Source organism: Camelus bactrianus, chromosome 34, assembly GCF_048773025.1.
Source record: "Camelus bactrianus isolate YW-2024 breed Bactrian camel chromosome 34, ASM4877302v1, whole genome shotgun sequence".
Lineage (NCBI taxonomy): Eukaryota > Metazoa > Chordata > Mammalia > Artiodactyla > Camelidae > Camelus > Camelus bactrianus.
Window position 1 is genome coordinate 8,001,262 of NC_133572.1, and position 22,570 is coordinate 8,023,831.

The window sequence follows — 22,570 nt, forward strand, 5'->3', positions numbered from 1 at the left end:
TCTCTTCTCGGTTTGCTGGCTTTCTGAATAAAGTCACCCTTCCTTGCCTCAACACTTTGTCTCTGGACTTACTGGCCTGTCGTGGGGTGAGGAGTATGAGCTTGGACTTGGTAACAGAGGGAGCAGTGTTCCTGAAGTTCTATGCGGTGTGTTATCTCCCCCACAAGACACAAAAGCTCCATCAAAGCAGGGCTGTGTGTCTTGTCTGCCTACTGCTGAGTCGGAGAACAGTTCCTGGTACCTTGCAGGTGCTCAGAAGAGTCCCATCCATGCTGTACACTGGTCACTAAAAAGGTGTTTTTTCAATGTATGGAGTCTTGGAAAAAGTGCTTTCACATAGCAGGCGCCCAACACTCACTGGTCTGAATTACCACATTTGGTTCTCAGGGGTGCACGCCTTACTTGTTAATACAGAAACATAGGTGTGGAGAGGAGTGGCCTGCGAGTCTGAAGACTTGCTCCACTGCTAACTACTGTGCGACCTGGGGCAAGTCATTCCATTTCTCCAAGCTTCCCTTTTCTGGTCTGCGAGGTGGAAGGCTGAATTAGACCCTTAGAGCCCTTTGGGTGATATGCCTCTGACTCTGGTCCTGTATGCCAGGGTCTTACAGACCCTGGGTCTTACGGACAGATGAATCCGTTGGAAAGGATGTGGGGCTGCGTGAGGGGTGAGGGCAAAGTAATTAGGGCCGAGGCATCAGGACATTAGAAGCAACAAGACAGGTGGACTCTGCCTTCCATGTGCACAACCTGACACCCTTTGTGAGCATCACCTTGGGTGGCCCTTTCTTTGGTGTTATTGGTTCATCAAAGCAGGTCCCCGACCTCAGTCACATCTGCCGCCCTGCTCGCTGTCATGAGGGTGCTAACCCTGTGGGAGAAACCTGCCAGACTGCAGGTCCCTGAAATGCCCAATTGTGGGGGTCCTGAAGGTTCTGTTATACATTTTATTGCAAGTTCTGGGTCCATGATATTTAGGGGCCCTTAAGCAAAAATGACTAGAGGAGTGATCCAGTAGTAAGGTGCCACTGACACTTCTACTTCGTCACATTAGCATGACCCTAATTTCATCAAACCAAGGTCTTTAGGTCCTGTTAGTAAGAGGTGCCAACTTGTCCTAGCATTGTTAGGGAAGGGAATCTTTCAGTTATGTGAATGAAGAAAGAGACACATAGTCATGATAGGGTGGTCAGCAAGAATGTAATTATGCTTAAAAGGGCGGTCTCCTGATGAAGGGTCCAGATGGATGGAGAGGACCAGGAAGCAGGGAAGGAACGATGAGATGATGCTTTGTTGGCAGGTGGGCTCCCCAGGGCCACATCAGGATGGTTTTCTGGGTTTTCACTGCTCATGTTTCCTGTGGATTGTATAATTCTGCATCTTGCTGGGAGCTTAGTTTAGCCCGTGGGATGAAATACTCCTGGGGGGGATCAACAGTCTGGAAAGGAAGAAATGTCATCATCAACTTTCTGAGCCAACAGAGGGGCTGATACTTCCTAGAACTATGTCTGAGATATTATCATTTCACCATCATTTAATCCTTTGTTAAGGAAAAAAAAAAAGTTGAGCCTACCCATAATGGAAATACATTACTATCTTCCCTCTTAGCCATTAGCAAGAATCCTTTTGCAAGATTACTGGAAATTGAAAGTAATCCAAGAAATTCTTGGCAGGGAGAGTAAAGATTTTCTCATTGTGGAAATGCCTTCTGGAGGATTAATTACAGCAAATGATATAGGTATGTCTTGGTCTGTGTGCCATTCCAGGAATAGGCAAAGTCTCAGATAACAGATCAGAGGGATTCACCTAGTTCGAGTTGCCTAGCACGTTCAGTAAACAAAGAATCTGAGCATGGCTTTCCCTCTTGGGTCTTAGTAACTTAGTAAAATTAAAAAAAAAATTTTTTTAAAATGGAATTACTGGGAATTGAACCCAGGACTTCGCTCATGTTAAGCATATGCTCTATCACTGAGCTCTATCCCCACCTCCAGATTTGTGGGTCTTTAAGCCATTAGGGCACAAATGCAAGTCACCTCTAGTTCTCCTCGGCAGTGTCCCTCTGTTTTTGCCAGCAAGGATTAAAACTGGTACACCCATCTGGGTGTCCAGATGATGGTGACAGACCTCGCCCTGTTCTGGAGGCAGCCTGGATTGCCTGAGCTAGACAGTGACTCAGAGAGGCAGCCAGTATGGCCCAGGGGATAACATTTAGACAACTGAGACTAAAAACAGATCCGAGACTCACACGTGTTTTCAGTTCCCCGTTGTCCCCAAGGCAAAAAGTGGTGAGCTTGCTCCTCTTCACCCTACACAGACCCTTCAAGCTGCCTTTTCTTTCAGGGACTTTGACCTGCATCAGAATATACTGTTGGTGCCACGGGGGACTGGGAGGGGCTCGGGTAGAGGCAAAGGCAGGATTTCCCTTTATCGCACTGCCCCAGGCTGGATGGAATCTGGATGGCTCAAGCTCCATGTGCCTGTAGGGATGACCCTGTCTCTCCTCTCTGAGGTCAGGAAAGCCATTGGAAATGAAGCCTGGCAGTTCTCCAAAGGAAGGAGCTCTTGGTGTGTCCCTCCCTGGAGCGCAGAAACAAGCACGTTTACCTGCAGCTGAGTGAGGGTACCATATGGAGTTAATGCTACATCCTCCTCAGCTCCATCACTGTCTCGGGCTGAAAGCCAAAGGAGGGAGGGGCTGGGTTAGTGTCGGAGATTCAGCTGGAAACAGCACGTGAGGAATACATGACTCAGTGGCTTGCAAAGAGACTCCCGACCCTTTAAAAAGAAATTTTCCACTAAGGCTGCTTAAAAAAAAAAAAATCTATGGTTTAAAAAAGAGTCTTTTGAAAGCTTCTGAGGAAGGTTGCATACGGATAGCGTGTGTGTTCAGGAGAAGCACATCTGTTTTAGTAACTGAAGAAGCTGAAGGTTCACCATCACTTTCTAGAGAAAAAGCATCAAGGCCTTTGCTCCTACAGGACCTCAGGCACCGCACTGTCTTTAACAGTAAAATAAAAGGCGTTAATTAGATCATCTCTAAAGTCCCTTTAGGCTTGATACTCTGCAAGCTTTGGTTCAATTGTAAAACTGGACATAATTTAAAAATCCCTCAAGACCGCTTTATACTGTCGTAGAATAATCCCACGTGGTTGTTTACTGTCTGTCTCCTCAAGAAGACTGTAAGCTCTGTGAAGACAAGAGCTGTCTGTCTCTAAGGCCCTTGTTTGATACAAATTTGTGATTTGCTGGTCTTGGGGGCAGCGGTGCTGAGCGCGGGGAAGGGGGAGCCGCGCTGCTCTGCCCGCTTACTTGTTATCTCTGTAACCTGGGGCCAAGTCCTTAATCTTCTGTTGCCTTTGTTTCCTCATGAGAATGAAAGAGGGATGGTGATGCTCATGAGTCAATCTGTTTCACTGGGTTGCTTTGAAGATTAAATCTATTAATATCTCTACTGCCCTTGGAATCGGGCACGATGTATAGAAAACACCACAGAGCTGTCCTTCATCTGTTATTAGTGGTGGTGGAGTCAGCGGTATAGTTATCATCGATGCTTTGACATCCTCTTCCTAGTGGGATTTTTTAGAGGGACTGGATTTTGTGAAAATAAAATCTTGACTTCCTAGCAGAATGAGCTAAATCTTTTTTTAACTTTGTTTCTTGTGGCATAAGACTCCTTCACACACAGGCTCTTGGTAACTAACATTCCTCCAACATTCTCATCAGACCAGATCACAAATTAGAAAAGCCTAAATCTCCAGCTTGAGTTATTGTTCATGAATTTACCAAAAAGCTGAGTGTTCCCCTCCCCCCCGCATTAATCCTGCCACTACCTCCTGGTATGAAATCTGAGTTAAGTAAGACCTTACATGTATCCACAGCAGAGGCAGGGCCATAACAACCACCATTTAAATCCAAGGAGCCTGAGCTCCTAGAGGAGGAGGACTTGGTTTGATCTCAAGGTTGGGAAGAAGCGGAGCTGAGCCTCAAAGCCAGGGTGTGTTGTGCAAACTTTCTGCTTCCCTGCGCTGCCCAGGGATCTCCTGATCCTGCACGTTGATGGATGGCATTACCCCAGCCTTGTCTGTCCTCACACCGAGCACATCCTGCCTCGACTCACTGTCTTCCTCTCCACTTTATGCCAGTTCTCCCTCTGTGACCTGTAGCTCTTCAGGGTGACAAAAGAGAGATATTATAGCTTGTCCTTGTGAAAGAACAACAACAACAAAAAATGACACTGCCTGGGACCATTTAAATTGGGTTTCTCCCAGTCAGGTGGGCACCCTGAAGAAAAAAAAATGCTGAGAATTGTCAAAAAGGGCTATGTTTGGCAAAAGTTGTTATTTACTGTAAGGAAAAAGGTCTGAAGGGCCTGTGTTTGCAAGAATTTTTTTCTCTTGTTTCACATCATTTTATAGTCATCGACCTACTTGACATTGCGTAGTCTCATTATTTCTGTCTTAGTTCCTTCAAAAAGAATCGTGCTAGGTTGGTCTATACCCATTTAAACGCTGGATAGAAAAAATGCCCACAATAACATGGTAGTTTAAAATATACATGGGTTTTGCACTCAGCAAACTTGATATCACAACATTCTAATTAATCTAAAAGAGGTAAAGTAGGCAATGATTAGAACAGGAGCTTTCCCTTCATAGAAAAAAGATTCACGATGGCCACCCTATACTTAAGATCTTTGCAAATTATGTCACATTCAAAATTCTCAGTTAACAAAGCAACTGATTTTAAAAGTTCAATCAATCCACAGTTTTTTTAGGAACACATTTATAACACATGGCAAAGGATATTTATACTCTTTTGTTTGGTGTCTTGTAGGCACATGCCTGATTGCATTTTCTTTCTCCATCAAGATGTTTTTATATCTTGAAACTAAGTGCATAAGCCAACTTGGAGAGATAAAGCCTAACCTTTCAAAAGACTTCCCAGGAAATGGAGTCCTTGATCCCTTTTGCTGATCTATTTCTGTGTGTATCAACCCTTATTTTCATATTTAATCTAAATACTTCGTGCTTTGGCGCATCTTTAGTTGGAAACAGAAAACAGCAGGACCACAGCCTCTTGGAGAGAGGTCTTCATACTTGTGAAATTCCCTGCTAATCCCCTCTTGTCTTACTCTTATTTCAGCTGAATACTTCTGATCTCACAACCCAGTGGTAAATCAAACAATTATGTGACTGGAGTCACAGCTATAAATCGGAATAATCATGTGACAAAGCCACGTCTCATGGACCAGAACAAAATGCTGTGCTTTAGTATGGAATTTAGAGAAAGCCTGAGTGTCTATGAGAAAGGCACAGGAAGCTTAAGGAACACCATCTCAGTTTCATCGTCTTAACCTTCCCACGTAGGTCCGCTGTTATGACCCCGTAATCATCTTTGTGGGTTTCCACTGAGCCTCTGCAAGTTCTCACTTCTTCTTACTTGTCATTAGTGGATCGCAGAGCTGCAGTGGGTATTCTTGCGGGAGCCTGACCGGTGCTGAATACAACGGCCAGATTGCTCACACTGACCACACGTCTGTTGACGCAGTACTGTGAGTGTTTCTTGAGCAAACAAAGACAGTGGTGAGCTGCTGTCCCACTGTCAGCTCATGACCTTCAGGAATGCTGAGGATTTTCCAGGTTATGGTTATTATACTGTACTTGTGTGGCTCTTACCTATTTTGTTTCTCTTGATACATCTTTCCTAGCTAGGTGTACTCCTGTACTTTTTCTTGAGTTTTAATCATTTAAAAAAATTTTGACATTTGTATTTATTCCAAAATCCAATAAATTTTGATTCCATGCTCTAAAGCTTACATTTCTGGTTATTCTGCCTGGTTTTGGAGAGCAATCTCTATGTTCTTTTCTACACTTTTTTCCCCCCACAAAATATCAGGCTATATTGACAATGACTGTCACTGTCAGAAATGAACTTTCCCGCTCAGAAATGGGTTTTCTAATTGTTTTCTGAAAGTGTCATCACTTCCTCTTCACAGAAGGCTGCTAATTGGATTTTGGTAGTTCTTACCTCCAGAGAACTTGAATTATTTAGGGGAAAGTGGGTTAAAAAAAAAAAGAAGTAGGTTTTCTAACAAAGCTCCAGTAATAAGGATAGGAATAAGGAAATACTGTGTTCTTGAAAGCCCTTGCTCTTCTGCTAAGACACTCCTTAGGATATTTTAAACACTTGTCAAAAAACAAAACCCCCCGAAAACCCTAAAAATAAAGCTACAAATTATCAAACTGTAAAAAAAAAAAAAATCAGTGGCCTAATCTTTTTAGGGTATGGGATATTGATCATTGTAAGTCCCAGCGTGTTCTGGGTTTTATGAAACTCTAAGAACGTCTCTCTCTCTCGCTCTCTCTGACTTTTGTTTCCTAGAAACATATAACAGCAATAAAGCAAACAGAAGAAATTTTATCCTATCTTTTGGTGAGAACTATGAGAAGTAGTTTCAAGAAAGATTGACTCTGCAATTCTGCCATGAACCTCAGTGATCTGATGATGTATCATTAAAAGCAATGAAAAACTCTTATACAAAGGATGCACAGTGTCAACTGAATTAATGGCTGCCCCTCTCTGAACAGGATTTAATTTGAATGTGTAATTAGCCATAGATTACAGCTCAGAAAAGTGTATGACTTAAAAGGAAAGGTTCTATTAATTTTTTTGAGCCTGGTGAACATAATGTGTGCTATACAATATATAAAATAACATCATCTTTGCACATTAGAAATAAATTGTGAGAAATCAGATGCCTATAAAGACACAAAAATTGATGTAAAACTATGATGTTGGGTTATGAATAATAGGCCAGATGTTTCAGAAAGGAATTAATGAATTTTGTCATATTTCCAGGTAATTGGAATTAGCCACTAATTCCCCCGGGTTATTGGGGTCCAAGCGTCCTTGTTCCCATGCATAATCTATTTTATTCCTTAACAATGTATAGGCAGGTGGCTTGGCCTTACATAAGGATACAAATCTGACCCAGAACTTCTTATGAAAATGTCACATAAGCAAGTTCTTTATTTCTGTTAATGATTACCCATCCAAGCCTTTGCTCAGAATTCTGACTTAATGGCTCTTCCTTTCACTATTTGTAAACTTGAAGGCTTTCAAGGACTGAATAGTTGGAGAAGTGGAAATCCAGACGTTATTGGGCTTTGTGACTTTAATGAGGTGACGAATCCTACGAATCAGTTTAGAGTGGTGTTTGGGCAAATTAGCTTTGAGACTTAAATTTTCAAAATACAAGTCACTGTCGCCAGGGTTGACTTTGCACTTGATGGCCAAGACATCTGGACTTAGCATGATGTGCCATGCAATGGCGGAGTCCAAGCCTATTTTGGGGCTGGTGAACTCATTTTATAGTGGGTGCCTTTCTTTATCCAGCAGGAGCACTCAGAGCCACACCCTCTTTATTTAGGGCCTTTGACTCCTTTCTGTCTTGGCCTCTCCCCACAAATCTCTGTGATTTGGAAGAGCTGATTTTTAAAGAAAGTTTAACCTTGACTTTGAGTGTCTTCATCTACATACTTGAGTATCTCTTCGCTCACCTAAGTTCTGACCATCCCCCTTTTGTCCCCTCTTGGTTCATCCTCTTGCCCTGATTTTGCTCCTGTTTCTCTCACAGGAGAGCCTCCCTGCATCCCCCGGGAAGTACCTCTTGAGAGCTCCTGGTTCTCCACTCTGAAGCTGTGTTGGTAAGTTGGCACCGGGCAGGCATCGCCTTGCAGAGGGCAGTCCTGCTTATGCAATCTGTAGAGGATGCCCAGCTCTGGGATGACATACAGCAGCAGGAACACCCACGCGTTGGTGACCAGGGCAATGCAGATGACGGGGTCGTCCCACTGGGGCTGCCGCTGGAGCTGCGAGTTGCCTCTTATGAGCATGGAGATCCACACCACCCAGATAATAATGGAGATGAGCACTGTGACGAAGATGAGCCGTCCATGCTGCTTCCAGTTCTCACAGGGGCCACAGAAGGTGGCCTTGGAGACAGAGAACGTGAGGGCCATTAGGAAGAGGACGTAAATCAGGAGGACCACAAAGTCCACGTTGAGCTGATAGGGTGTCATAAACAGAAACCCCATACTTCTGGTCATGATGAGAGTCACGTACTCAGTGGCAATGATTGTCTGCAACAGGCTGACACCAATGGCAATGCACAGAATTGTGGTCCAAGAGAAGGAGACTCCACACCGGACCAGCTTCACCAGGTTGGAGGCATGAGCCAAGAGGCATGAGAAACAGACTGCAAAGAGGACCCCGAAGAGCAAGTAGCGTACGGGGGCCGTCTGCTGATTGAACTGGGTGATGAAGGCAAAAGCAAGGCTAAAAAGCCCCAGCACCCCCAGGAGGAAGAGGAACTGGGTGGGTAGGACGTTCCATTGGCTGCAGTCTTGAACCCTTCGCATGAGGAGGAGAAATGTCAGGAGTAGGATGATTGTAACCGCTATGCCAATTGCTGCCAGGGACTGCAGAACAATGACCCATGCTCCCTCGGTGTCACAGAGGAAGTAATGGTCCCCTGTGGACTCCTGGCACTCCTCATACATGGTGACTTGTAGGTGGACCTCACAGGAACAGTCTTCTGTTCGCCCGCAAAAAAAAAAAAAAAAAAAAAAGATAAGACCAACATGACTTTACATCCACCCACAAGGATGCCTGCTGGGTAGTCCTGTGCAGGACACTCTGATGTCTCTGAAGACATCTGAAAATACTGAATGAAATAGCTCAAAACTATCAAACCCTTAAAACTAGCCCAGCTCCATCCTGCTGGGCAAATGAAAACAGTCTTTGCTTGGGGACTCTGGATAATTCACCCATTTCCTCATTACAATTTCCACCAAGGCTTTTTGAATCCTAAGGCTGAATCTTTTTCATGACATTTGCTATGATTGCTGGGTCTCTAGGTGTATCAGGCTCCCGGACAAGGGTTGTCAACATTAATGGACCATTTGATCATTCAAGACATGGTGCATGGCTTGCAGAGACAGGCAGATGATTTTTCCCAGTCATTTTAATGAATGTTCCTTCTTTTAATTCAGGTCAATCCAGTGCAAACCATTCCTGTTAGATACCCACTGTTGGCCCGTCAAAGAACTTTACAAAATTGTCTCTGCCTTCAATTAACTTTTTGGACAGTTTAGCACCAAACTTTATGTCTTGACTGGTGTTGTCTAGGAAAAAAAAAATCACACCTATCCATTCAGAAAAAAGTACCTTACAGTTGAATGCCCCTAGCTCTATGCCCCTCGGTCATTTCCAAGCTGGCTGGCTGGAGTGATGGAGGCTGACAGCTGAGAACCTGGCCCCTTCATTCCGACTTACCTCCTCGGTGTCCACGCCGGGAGCTGAGACTGTAGTGGCTGCGAGGTTGTGACTCCAATGAGTAAGACAGAGACAACCTCAGCGTCTTTAATCTCTCCCCAGGTGGGCGGAAGGATGGAGGCCCTCACTCACGTTCCTGCAGTGCCTATAAAAAGAACAGGAAGGACAGAAAGACACACCTACCCCAGTTTCCCAACAGCTTTCCTACGTTTCTTTTGCTGAGAACAATTATTTTTCATTTTACTGCTAACCAGCAGCACCTTGGCCTCAAGGCGATCCTAAAGGGGGGTGAATTTAGGAAAGACTGCTTCTCTCCCACAGGCTCCCATGTGATCAGAGGCTGCAGGAGGCCCTCCACTGGCCTCACGGGAGGACACTTCATTCTTCTTCTGAACTTCTCCCTCAAAAGCCTTCTCCGGAGTCTTCCCTACAACTTGGTTTGGATCATAAGATCCAAAAGAGCCTCCATTCCAAAGGAATGAGGGCTTTCCTGGGCCATAAAGGAGGGTTATATGCATTTAAAGGGCCAGGGGTTGGCAGCATGGTGAGTAAGGGGAAATCCGTCTCTTTCCTCTGCCACTTTCTTTTTGTCTCCTTTGGAAGTCCCTCCTCAGACTTTGGCCACCCATCAGGTGTGAACCCCCACCTGGACCAGTTCTTCCTGGTGGTGCTGAAGCCTCTGGTATAATTCCCGCTCTCCTCGCCCCCCACCCCCCATCAGAATGCACTTTTTCTGGTTCCTGTTGCATCGAGGCATTCCCAGCGCCGAAGATGGAAGAACTGGCAACACAAAGTTCCCGCTGGTACTGGTATAACACAGCCCTCTCCTCCAGCGGTGGCACTGACGGAGCACGCAGCAGTAGCCCGTCTGTACCGGCCGCAGGCCGCCCCCAGCCCCCTTCAAATTTACTTACCCCTTGGTCCTCTTCCTGGATATTGGCATTTGGACAGAGGACTTCTGAAGACCCTTAATCAGTACCTGCTGGCCTGGTTCCAGGTCCCTCTGTGATCTGGCCTCTTCCACGTCCAGCCATGCTTCTTTCAGGACTCCTGGCCCTGTGTTTTATTCAGGTTGGTTTTCCTGCTGCCTCATGTGGAGACAAGCTCCCATCTGCTCGCCTTCTCTTAGATGTGGCCTCGGCCCTGAGTTTTTTGTTTTATTCCCATGGATCCTGTTTCTTACCCAAGTACTTGCCCTCCCTCTGTGGTTGAATTCACCTTACCTCCTCTGTGAGCTTCCTGCTTTCTCTGATCCCTCTGGCTCCCACTGACCACTCCTCCCGGGAAATCTACCACTCCTAGGGTCTGCACTGTTCCACACAAATGATGGAAATAGTATTTTCTGCCATTTTATTTGCATTGCTCAATTTATTCATGAATATAAGCAACACATGGATGTAAAATAATAAATAATAAGTGTATCAATAATTTTATTTGCGATTGTCTTACCCCTTGATTAGATTTGTAGTTGGTTGGGGGTCAGGGTCCACCTTTTTGGTCCCCATGGCACATGGACCTGAGTGGAGCACCTGCTAGGTGATGGATGGGCTGATTAATTGAAGGATTCTAATGATAGAATTTCAGGCCATGTGAAGGTGCTTTTTAGCAGCGTGGTTTTCCAACAAATGCTTTTTAATGGAAACCACCTGCAAAGAAATCAGAATCTTAACAAACCCTGGGCAAATGCATTCTGAAGTTGTGTTCTGTCATTAGAGACTCCTGAACTTTGAAAAGCCATTTTTTTTTCCCCTTCTGGATAAGACTGTTCTAGGGAGAAGAGTCCTCCCCTTTCCTTGCTTTGGGCATAATCACCATCTGTCTGGAGCTGTAAAAGCTCATCTAAAGTTTACATGAAGGGTAGAGAGATTTTCCAGATGATGAAATGTGACATCCAGGAGAATTCACTCAGAGACCCTAGTGAGTGGTGAAACTGCTGTTAGTTGACGAACAGGAGGAATTCCCCATTTAATTCTTCCAAGAGGACTATTTTGGTTACCCCGTCCCTCCTCCCACCCCTTCTGATGACCTTCAGTCATGGTCATTCTTCACTGTTTTGAGGTTTTAGTTCCTGGCGTGCTGGTCTTCTAAGGAGATTCCTCCTGACCTCCTGATGGCTTGAGGCAGGTGAATTAATGGGTTAATGACCACAGAGCCCTTTGAGCACCTTAGATAAAAGAACTGTCTCAGGTACTAATTATTGTTATTTTAAAACCTGTGGTTATAGAATGAGCCTGTCTGCTCTAGGCCTTAAGGAAATGCGAGCTCCCATTGCCCGCACACATGCAAATTACTCACACCTCCTGCCTTTTGTCTTTTGTGTGGCGACAACATCACACCAAACAGCTCAGATACTTTGATGAATCAAAGTATGTTAATTCTGACAAATCCATTAAAAGTGGAGATAAAACAGTCAAGAGGCCAAATGTCTTTCGCCAAACATGTATTTGAGTTGTTTTCTTCTCCCAGAAACAGAGCCGGAGAGAATGTTAGAGGTGACCTAGTCTGACCCTTTTATTAATGATTAATAATAAGGAAGCCAGCATTATAAGATGAGGAAGTTAACAATAAGGAAGCAGAGGACCAGAGAGATGAAGGGATGTACCCCAGGTGTGGGATGTTAAGGGAGAGGGCCTGCGTTGCCTGACTTCTGATCCCATTCTTGCTGCTTCCCTGACACTTCCCAACTCGTGGGGACAGACCCGAAGAGAGACAAGCCCTTAGACAAGACACGTGGGTCATGACTGGAAATAAAAAAGGATGGATTAGGAGAGCGCATCACATACCCTTCATCCTGCAGCTGTGCTGGCAACTGTATGAGGACCGGCTCTATGAGATGGGGTGTGTTGGCCAGGAACATCATTGGCTCTCTTGCTCATTGGCCTCTCCAGGGCTGGCTTCATGCGGGAGCCACAAGTGCGGTGGGTCAGGGCCCAACATGCAGAAGCGTCCTGTGCTTGGGGTCTAATGTGCTGCCGTCACCATCTGGAAGTTCTTAATAATTTAATCTTTGAATCTGTGTTTTCTAAGTGAAGTCAGATGGGACGGTGGAGCAGGTACCGGGGGCTTGGAGCCTCGGCTCATGCACGACCCTGCCTCCCGTCCATTGTCTCTGTGTCTCATGGCCTCCCTGTCTTCCTGGGACAGGTTCTCAGGCACTCCCTCCATACCACCCTTTGGTGCCCCGGGTCACCTGCTTTCTCCATTTCTGCCCCTGTCCCAGCTGGGCTCCCCTGTCTGACATGGGTTGGGGTGGTGGGCCCTTGGAAAGGGAGGATTGACTTATGTCCATCAAGGTCCTGCGTTTTCATTATGCAGCTGGCTCTGGGCATCTCCTTCAATTTTCTGTTATGTGATGGCTAACTTGATCAATTTCCTATCAGGATGTTAAGACTGTGCAGTTTAATTGTATATTATTACCATGTGTAGCTAGTTGTGAAGAACCGCAATGTTTTATTTGGGTTAGCAAATTGTCAAGATTCTCAACTGAGGATGATTTATGAATATTCAGGTACTGGGGGCTTGGAGCCTTGGCTCATGGAAAGGAAGTTATCTGACTATTTTCCAGTTTGTGGCTATTATAACCTTAAAATTTTTTTTCCATTTTAAAACATTTGTTTATTTATTTATTATTGAAGTAGAATTGATTTACAATGTTTTGTTAGTTTTTGGTGTACAGTGTAGTGATTCAGTTATACAGATATATATATTCTTTGTCATTATAGGTTCTTATAAGCTATTGAGTATAGTTCCCTGTGCTATATAGTAGGACCTTGTTGTTATTATATCATTTTAATTGAACTAATAATATACATTGCTCTTATATGGATTTTTTTTATCATTATTAGAAGAGAACAGATGATGGGAAATATACAGAAATACGTTCAAGTTCAGCTGCTGGATCTGGAAATGTAAACACAACAATGTTGAGAAAAATGTTGACTAATAAAAACTTTTATTTTATTTGAGCTGCTTTCTGAAAAAGAAGTAGACGCAAGACCTTATAATGAAGATTGTTTAAATATGATTTAATAAAACATGCAAAGCTTAACAAAAACGAGAAACTTGATATATAATTTGTAATGAAATTTTTACAAATGAAAACTGAAAATCTTCAAAATTAAAAACACACCCAGAAAATAACAGGATATTCTGTTGATAAGTCCTTCACATGTTTATGAAGGAAAAATATGTAAATTTATCAATTATTTCTAAGTTGTTATCTACTATTAATGAAAGAGCCTTATAATCATCTATTTAGCAATATATTAGGAGACAAAAAGAGAAAATGGGTCACAGCTGCTAAAAATTATTCTTCCTGGATGTATGGAATAGTACATATGATTTTTGATGATAAAATGATAAATCAGCTGACAAATTAAAAATTATACCTCTTAGTATCCCATAATATCTCATCATATCCATACTACTGCAGAACATAAAGAAGCAATGTTTTAATGCAATTATAGTATGATCTAGGGGTTGTGATTCAGCTTGATAAAAACACTAATATAAATTGCCAACACTTTTTGTTAGATCTGGTATGAGTGACAAAATGATTTTTATAGAGGATTTCTTGTGCTGTTTAAATTTAATTACACTCACAACTGGATTAGATATGATCTCCAAGTTGGAAAGTATTGTTTTTTCTAAAAAAAAAAATTTTTTTTAGGGAGGAGGTAATTAGGTTTATTTATTTATTATTTTTTTAATGGAGGTACTGGGGAATCGAACCAGGACCTCATGCATGCTAAGCACGTGCTCTACCACTGAGCTATACCCTCCCTGCCAGAAATATATATTGTTAATTCACTATTATTTAAACCAGAAGAATTGTAAAGGAATTATAAGCTTAGACAATAAATATGACCAGAAAATACGACTGAGTTAGTAAAAATTGTTTGAAATGACTAACAACCATAGTTTATTCATCATGAAACTTTGGTACCACCTCACTTGGCAACTATTTTGGGACATGATATTTGGATAATAAAAATGCACGTTTAACTGATTTTTGGACAATCTTAACTACAGTTTTGGAAGAAAATCATGATGTATTTTACCATGTCAGACACTATCAAGGATTCCAAAGGACGTGGCAGTTTTACGAGATGGCTGTAATTCATCAAGAGATGGAATCGAATTCCCTTCTGCCTGAATCTCAGCTGCCCTTAGTGATTCTCTCGTAACCAATAAAATGGGGTGGGGGTGATGATGTGCGAATTCTGCCGAGGCTAGGTCAAAAGAGGACTTGCAGCGTCAGCTTTGGTCCCTTGGAATACTCGGTCTCTGGATGCTGTCTCCTGAGACACAGCTGCCTTGTTCTGAGAATCCCAAGTCACACAAGGGACCACATGTAGGTCCTCCCAACAGCACCGGCCTTCCCGCCGTCATGGCCACAGCACCACACGTGGGAATGGAAAAGCCAGCTGGGAAGTGGATTCTCTTGTTCCAGCAGTTCAGCTGAACCTTCGCTAAACAGAATTTATGTACATGTCAAATGCAAGGCTTACTTGCATTGCTATGAGTTTCCTTCAAGTTAATTTCCAGAGTTCTAAAACAACCTCGTCAAAGCCAAAGGTGTGCATCCCTATAGGATCAGATAATCCCAGAGGCACCAGCCTTCTGTCAAAAGGATGCTCATGCCAAAATCTTAAAATTTTCCTTATAAGCAGAATTATTCTAGCCGCTGAATATTCCCAACATGACTGCAACACATAGATGGGAAAATTATGAAATCAGTTTGAATGAAATAAAGTTAGAGATATCTATTGTTCCATCTCACTTTTCTCTCAAAGTCACAATCATTGCTTTTTAGAGGAAAACATGAAGCTTGAAAGAAAAACATTTGAATAAAAGATCTATTTGCTTTTCAAACTCTGAATCAATTAACTGAATTAAACTTGATGAACAATGAAGAGGATACAGGACTGCATTTAATTCATAGACTGAAGAATGATTAAAAGACATAATGTTTATCATCTGGATTAATATTAAAGAAAAATTTCCAGTGCTACATAGAGAGTATTTCTATGTTACCAATCACAACAACCTATTTGGGTGAATTTTTAGGGTTCAGTTTCGGTTAGATTTAAAAACCGGGTCTGATGATTTACCAGATGTACCTTCTGCTTTGTTCTCAGTCCATGGGGATGAATTTACACACAGGTAAGCTAAATACGTATCATGTCTCAATTTTTGTTCCTGTATTGTTTATTTTGAATTTTCATATTCTATAGACATATCAATAAAATACTATGCAATATTATCTCTGTTATGCTTTTATTTTACCATTGGTATTAATGGGAAATATAATTTCATAAAACATTTTTACACATGTGTGTGTGCATGCATGCAAATGCTTGTACTGGGTTCAGAGGTAAAATGTATTTCTGATTGTGGGTTGGGGTTAAAAAAAAAAAGGCTTAAAAAAAATCAGTCTCAGCAAGTGAGTGCTGGCTCACACTCTGACTTGGGTCTGGATATTTGCCTTGAACTTGCTCCTTGTCTTGATCCCTCTGAATTTAATAATTATTTCCTCTTCCCTGTGGGTATATTTACATAAAGGAAAAACAATTTTTGTGATAATTTGGCCTGGGCTGAGTTAAAGAGTTTTGAAAGCAAAATGATGGTATAAACCAAACCAAATGTTAAGTGAGAAAGACTGCTTAATCTAACAATACTATGAATTTTAAAGGATTTTTGTATCTTAATTATCAACATACAAAGTATTACATTAAATTCAAATGTTAGTTTTACATATTAAAGTAGGCAATTTATTTACTCCTAGAGCCTCTCCTGAGAATTATATTGTTGGCATGAATTCATTCATTAGCTCATTTATTCTTCTAATGACTTTTTTTGAGCACCTATTTTGTGCCAGCCACCATGCCTGCACTTGAGATGTTACCGAGTCCAAGTTCGTACTGCTTGCTGCACAACAGGCCAATAAATCGAGAGATGAGTTATTCGGGCAAGGAATAGCGACGTTATTTGGAAAGCCAGCAGACTGAGAAAGTCGTGGATTTGTGTCCCAAGGAACCATTTTCCCTGAGGTAGAATGCAGGCTTCTTTTATATTAAAAGGGGAGGGAGTAAAGTCCTGGTTCAGGCCAGACTCTGGAGGGGATGCGTTAATTTCTTCCTTCCTGCAGCCATTCCCAGGTGAGCCTGGTCAGGATGCTTCCTGTGAGCTAAACAAAGGTATTTTAGTTTAATGCTCACTACCTGGCAGGCAGGGTTCTCAGAGATGGGTATAATTTAAGCTTATTAGCAACATCCCTTTAGTGATTAACCTGCAATAGAATACAAAGTTTCTTCCCTATTACAATATCACATCACGCGAGACTTGGTTACAAGTCTCAAGTTGCTTACAGTCTGGGGTGGGTAGAGGGTAAGCAGGTAATGAAAACAGTAAATATTCTGTGCGTACACTAGCAAGGGGGTCAGAGAAGACCTTTCAGAGAAAGAGATATTGAAGCTGAGTGAAGCTTTGTGAAATGAGGGGTAAGAGAGCTCTAGACAGAGGAAGGAGCCTGCACAATGGCCAGCGGGACCACGGCGAGTAGGTGAGTGTAGAGGGAGCGGCAATGGTTGCGGGGGCTGGGGAGCCCCAGGCTTTATATTTTAAGGAGTACAGATGTTATTCTAAGAGTAATTTTATTTTAGGCGGAGGGTACAGCTCGGTGGTAGAGTGCATGCGTAGCATGCACGAGGTCCTGGGTTCAATCCCCAGTGCCTCCACTGAAATAAATAAATGAACCTTGTATGCTCAACTTCCTGCTGGCCTGGTAGATGTGTACCAAGCTGGATGGCAAACAGGCAGACAGGCCAGCCCCCTCCATCCTCATTTCCCAGCCTGCTTTCAGCAGTTGCATGAGTTGGAGAACACATTCCTTCCTTTATTCACCCCACAACCATCCACTGAGCTTTTGCTGTGTCCTGGTATTCTGCTGGGAGCTGAGTACAAAAATGAACAACTCTAAATATCAGTACTCAGGAAAGTCACATTTAATTGGTGAGACATGCTGACCAATACTTGAGATTTATATGCTCTGAGGTATGTGTAACTTGAAGAACAAGTTAATACTTCTACCTCCCTTCCTACCAGCAAGAGACCCCTGAAAGAGACTAGATCTTATCAATTCTTTTATGAGCCCTTTCAAGTGATTATTTCAAAGCTTCTGTTTATTTTGCATTCTTTTTTGTTGAAGTATAGTCAGTTTACAATGTTGTGTCAACTTTTGATGTACAGCATAATGCTTCAGTCATACATACACATACACATACATATATTCCTTTTCTTGTTCTTTTTCATTATAGGTTATTGTAAGATATTGAATATAGTTCTCTGTGCTACACAGGATAAACTTGTTGTTTATCTATTTTATATATAATAGTATCTGCAAATCTCGAACTTCCAACTTATCCCTCCCCACCCCCCTGAAGCTTTTATGTTTTTGTGTCACTGTGAGAGGGAGAGTTCAGTGTATGTCTGAGCAACGAACCCATTTCTTACTTTCACATGCATGAGGGTCACATTTTGAAAGGAGATTGGACACACAGGAAAATTAAGTCAGGAAGAGAGATGGACTGGAAGTGAATCCTTGGGAGTCACCAGGACGTGGATGGTCACTGAATCCGTGGGCATCATCTGAACTGACATGGATGGGCTCATCTTGGGAGAGTGTGCAGAGCAATGCGATGCAGTAATAAGAGGACAGAATATGTCCCCCCCCCCCACCCACTCAGAGAACCCTGACATTTAAGGGCTGGGAGGGAGACAGAAGCCAATGAAGGAAGTAGGGGAGTGGTCTCAGGTAACTGCACCTGGAAACTGATGGGTCACAGATGCCAAAGGAGGAACTCAAGTGGGAGGGAGAGGTGTGAGTGTCAACAGGTACCGGGGAGCATCCAACCTGGTGAGGACCAAAGTGTGCCTGCTGGAGTTGGCGGATGAAGATCAACTTCAGAGAAAGTACCTGCCTGTGAGTGGAGTGATGGAGAGGAAAAGAACTGGACGCTTCGTGGGGAAAGGAATTGGTAGGGCAATTTGTGGAGGAAATGAGAGAATGGAGGTGGAAAGCAAGATGGGACTGAGGAAAGGTTTTTTCTTTGTTTAAATTGGAGAGTGTGAGTGAGCATGATTATACAGTAAGAGGCAAGTGCCAGGGAAGAGGGAAAGACTGAAATCATGAGGACCGAGTAAATGAGACTGGAATTCTGAAGGAAGTGAGAGATCTAGTCTCCGGCACAGGTGAGAGGACTGACCTTGGATGGGAGGTGGGATACCTCATCCTCCCAGAGAGGTAAGGAGGCAAGGATGGTGTTCGCCACTGCCCACCGAGCTGCTTCTCCTAAGAATAAAACCGAACCCCAAGCCCTCCTTCCTCCATGGAGCCCTGCAGGTACATCCGAGAGCTAGAGAGTCCTCTTGATTCTTAGAATGGCTGAGGCTCCACTGGGCTCTGCCTCTGGTTTAGGTGCCTCTGTTCATAGAACCCACTCTGCTTACACCACAAACGCCCTGCGTGAGCCCGCAGTCTGGCAGCCTGTAAGAAAGCGCTCTGAGGGTTACAAACATGCATGACATATTCAGAAGCACATATGTTGGAGGTGGTGGTGGGGGGAAAGGGTATTGGGTAAAGGCAGCCAAAAGGCGCAAACTTCCAGTTACAAGATAAGTAAGTGCTAGGGATGTAATGCACAACGGGATATAATTAACACTGATGCCTGTTATATATGAAAGCTGTTAAGAGAGTAAATCCTAAGTTATCAGAGGGAAAAACATTTTCTTCTCTTTCTTCAATGTTGTTTCCATATGAGATGATGGTTGTTCACTAAACTTACCGTGGTGATCATGTCCTGCTGCGCATAAGTCAGATCACGGTGCTGCACATCTTACACAGTGCTGTGTGTCAATTATTTCTCACTGAAACTGGAGGGAAAAAAGTACGTATATCGTAGACATTATTTCAGGAGGGACAGTCATCCTTGTGTTTGTTTTGGTGGCAGAAGAACTTCTTTTAGCTGAATTTTAGTCTCTAGAGGGAGAGAAGACAGGCAGGGATGTTGGTGTGGCAGGTGGCACACAGGTTGCGGCTGGGTATCTGTGCTGTTTCTGGAGTTTTAAATTCATGGGTTTTGTTCATCTTCATTGCAGGCAGCGGTATATGCCCCACAGACAGGGATTATGTCACTGCCACTTTGGTTGAGCCTCAGAATAAATTAGCCAGGAAGGAGGGAGCATCCACCCAGTGCACTCACTTGTAGAGTCACATTCTGCCTCATTTCCTTTCTTGCCAGACAAGGAAAACAGATGTTGAACAGAGTGTTTAGTAGTATTGGGTCTGGGAGTGAAACTGCCCGGATTCAGATTCTGGCTCTGTCAGGTACCATCTGTGGAGCCGGGAGTGTGTTCATGAACCTCCCCGGGCGGCCCCAGTTCATCTGTAAATTGGGTAGCGATGGCCGTGCCTGTGATGGCCTCGCCTGTGATGGCCTCGTGGGATTGTTGCGTCTAATAAGGAAAGTCATTCGTTTCATGAGTTTGCATAGTGCTTGGGACACGGTGAATGCTTAATACATATTAGCTTTTATTTAAAAAAATTCAAACTAGTCCACATCCGTTAGAGCTAGCACCTGCTGTACACATACCCTTATGCTGTGGGGGTGATGTGGGGACTACAAATCACAAAGGCAGACGGGTGCAACTGCAGGGATCAGGGAAGAAGCCAGACTCCTGAGCTGGGGTTCAGGATGGGTAGAGGTTGGGTAGGGAGGCTGGGGAGGGGGGTATTCGTGGTGTGGGGCAGTGTGGGCGAAGGCCTGGAGCAGGAGAGCGGGGAGCATCTTCAGGGAACCGGCATCTATTCTTGCTTGTGCTGCTGGAGGATGAGGAACTCATGATTCTGCATGTGTGCATATTGCTTGGGTCAGTCTCTTAATTCCTAGAGAATGATGGTTGCTATAGAAACCAAATACTTCTACAGGAAAAACCTAGAGCTAGTCAAGAACATAGATTTAAAGGCAAAATCCGTGGCACTCAACCAAATAAATACCCAGCAATGTGGCATCCTATGAAGCTTTAATGACTGTTGCTCAAGATCAAAGTAACATTACTCAAGAGTGGAGAAGCCAGATACAAATGAAGGCGGTCTTCCTGAAATAGGCGATGACCAACTCCTTGAGCCCAGCCCAGTGTTCCATTGTGTTTATACACAATCACCCGATGGCCCGTCAGCACCCACGTAAGCAGGAGTGTGTGGAATTGAGCTGTGGTACGTGCAGGACAAAGTTTATTGGGTGGTGCTCACAAAACATAAAAAGATATTCATGGCACCGGAAGATGGTTTGCGGTGGGAGGTAGAGCATCCTGATGTACGCAGTTCCAGAGAGGCTGCAGCCTTAAAAGGCTGTCATCCCAAGCGTTACACGTAGAACATAGTTTGAATATTTGCCAATATCTCTACTCTACTGTTTACTGTTTTCCAACTTGATTATACAACCGTCTAAAATATTAGCCATATGTTCTACTCCAGACCCTAGGGAGAGGAGGTATGGGGTAGGACCAGAGGATCTTTTCTTCAACTTCTATTCTGGGAAAAAGATTGACAAGAAAGTGGGCTGGAATTGGATAAAAAGATTGCTTTAATAGTCCGTAGGCTGGCAATTAGTGACCTTGGTTTCTGTTGTTCTATTTTTCATTATTTAATCCAGAGTGAGGATAAACAACTTACTTCCCTGGCTTTAGACCCTTTCTTACTTCACTGTATCGACACCATCCTGTCATCTCTGTGTCCTGACAGTGGGGAGGAGACAGGAGACTGAAAGCTCACCCTTGTCCATCTGACGATGCTCCACTGCTGGGGGTTATTAAAGGGGAGAAAGGGGAGGGGGTGGAAGCAGGAGACACTGGGAAGAGAGGCAGCAAAGTGCTCCCGAGTCATGTGCATTGGCTCAGAAGTGAGAATGTAGAACTAGGACCTTTAAGATCCTCTGCAATCTGGCTTCCACCCATCTCTCCAGCTGCCTCTCACTTCTCACCTTCCCAAGTCCTTGACTCCAGGTGTACACACCTCATCATCATCCCTTTGCAGAACCCCCTGGAGATCAGCTACCCCAAAGCCATCCTGAAAAATTATTCTCCTCTGCTCTCCCCACGATAGAGGCTGGAAAGCCAAACACATACGCTTTCCCCATCATCACTGCAGGTATGGGTGGCTCCTAGTGTTTAGCTCTGGCCCCTTAGATATAAGTGGAAATCTGCTGGGGCAACTTCTGGGAAAGCTTCTGCTTCCTCATAAAATGGGACAGATAGAACTTATACAGCTTTTTTTCCTCTCCTCTTTTCCTGTCCTGAACATGGATGAGATGGCAGGTGCTTGCAGCCATATTGCCACCATGAGGGAAAGAGCAAGGCAAGTACAGAGACATAAACATTAAGCCACTGAACCTATCTCCAGATGTCCTACTCCATGAGAAAGTAGAATTTTATTAGTTTAACCTATTGTTGGTTTAGTTTTCTGTGGCAGCTTAGTTCATTCTTAAATGATAATGTGACCCTGAACTGGGTGCTGGGGACATAATGGAGAACAAAGCAGGTCTGGGCCTCTTTCTTATCAAACTTATCATTTTATGAGAGATGAAAAAAAAAGAAGGAAATGAGGAAGCCCCAAAATTACAAATGGTGGGACCCTCAGCCAAAATGAACATTGATTCTTTCGCTTCTGTCCTCTTCACTTAATGAAACTGAACCCCAGCTTTTTCTAATCTCATTTCATCACCCTGAATAAACCCTATGGGATCCTCCAGCCTCCAGGGTTGTGCATCAGGGTGCTGTGACTTTTCTTCTTGGTCTATTTTTGTGATCTCTGGAAACTTTCACGGCCCACAGCTGCAGATAGGTTCCCCATCTTCTTGTTTTGAGGGGTGGGCGGGGAGGGTAATTAGGTTAAAAATTTTTATTACTTTTTTTAGTGGAGGTGCTGGGGACTGAACCCAGGACCTCGTGCATGCGAGGCATGTGCTCTACCCTCCCCGCCATCTTCTCATCATGGAATCACCACAACAGTCTCCGTAAATGTGGTGGTGCATGTCCTCTTATCCCAGGATCTTCGGGTTTATATTCTGAAGGACTTTGGAACTCTAAACGTAGGATTCCAGCAGCAGTGAACACCATCAATCGTATCTAGAAGACTGTGGGAATCCTGGAAATAATTATACTTAGGGTTTGTCTCAGC

The 22,570-nt window shown here is 43.7% G+C and overlaps 1 protein-coding gene across 2 annotated transcripts; it reads right to left on the reverse strand.

Annotated features, from left to right (window-relative positions):
- Positions 1 to 1,181: 1,181 nt before the first annotated feature.
- On the reverse strand, positions 1,182 to 9,478 carry GPRC5D (G protein-coupled receptor class C group 5 member D). Of its 2 annotated transcripts, XM_010946449.2 has the most exons (4): positions 9,334 to 9,478; positions 7,664 to 8,593; positions 2,605 to 2,672; positions 1,182 to 1,438 (listed from the first exon to the last, which is right to left on the reverse strand). In XM_010946449.2, exons 2-4 carry the CDS (start codon positions 8,556 to 8,558, stop codon positions 1,349 to 1,351), a joined length of 1,053 nt encoding a protein of 350 aa, XP_010944751.1. In that variant the 5' UTR covers positions 8,559 to 8,593; positions 9,334 to 9,478; the 3' UTR covers positions 1,182 to 1,348. The 2 variants fall into 2 exon arrangements, with proteins under 2 accessions (XP_010944751.1, XP_010944752.1); XM_010946450.2 differs by lacking the exon at positions 2,605 to 2,672.
- Positions 9,479 to 22,570: the final 13,092 nt, after the last annotated feature.

What these genes read in the sequence shown, in the direction of transcription:
- GPRC5D (XM_010946449.2), bottom strand. Translation starts at nt 8,558, where the DNA reads ATGTATGAGGAGTGCCAGGAGTCCACAGGGGACCATTACTTCCTCTGT. An exon ending in GAACCAGGAGCTCTCAAGAG is followed by an intron (nt 2,673 to 7,663) that starts GTACTTCCCGGG and finishes TTTGGCTTTCAG; the next exon opens with CCCGAGACAGTGATGGAGCT. An exon ending in GTACCCTCACTCAGCTGCAG is followed by an intron (nt 1,439 to 2,604) that starts GTAAACGTGCTT and finishes CTTCCTTTCCAG; the next exon opens with ACTGTTGATCCCCCCCAGGA.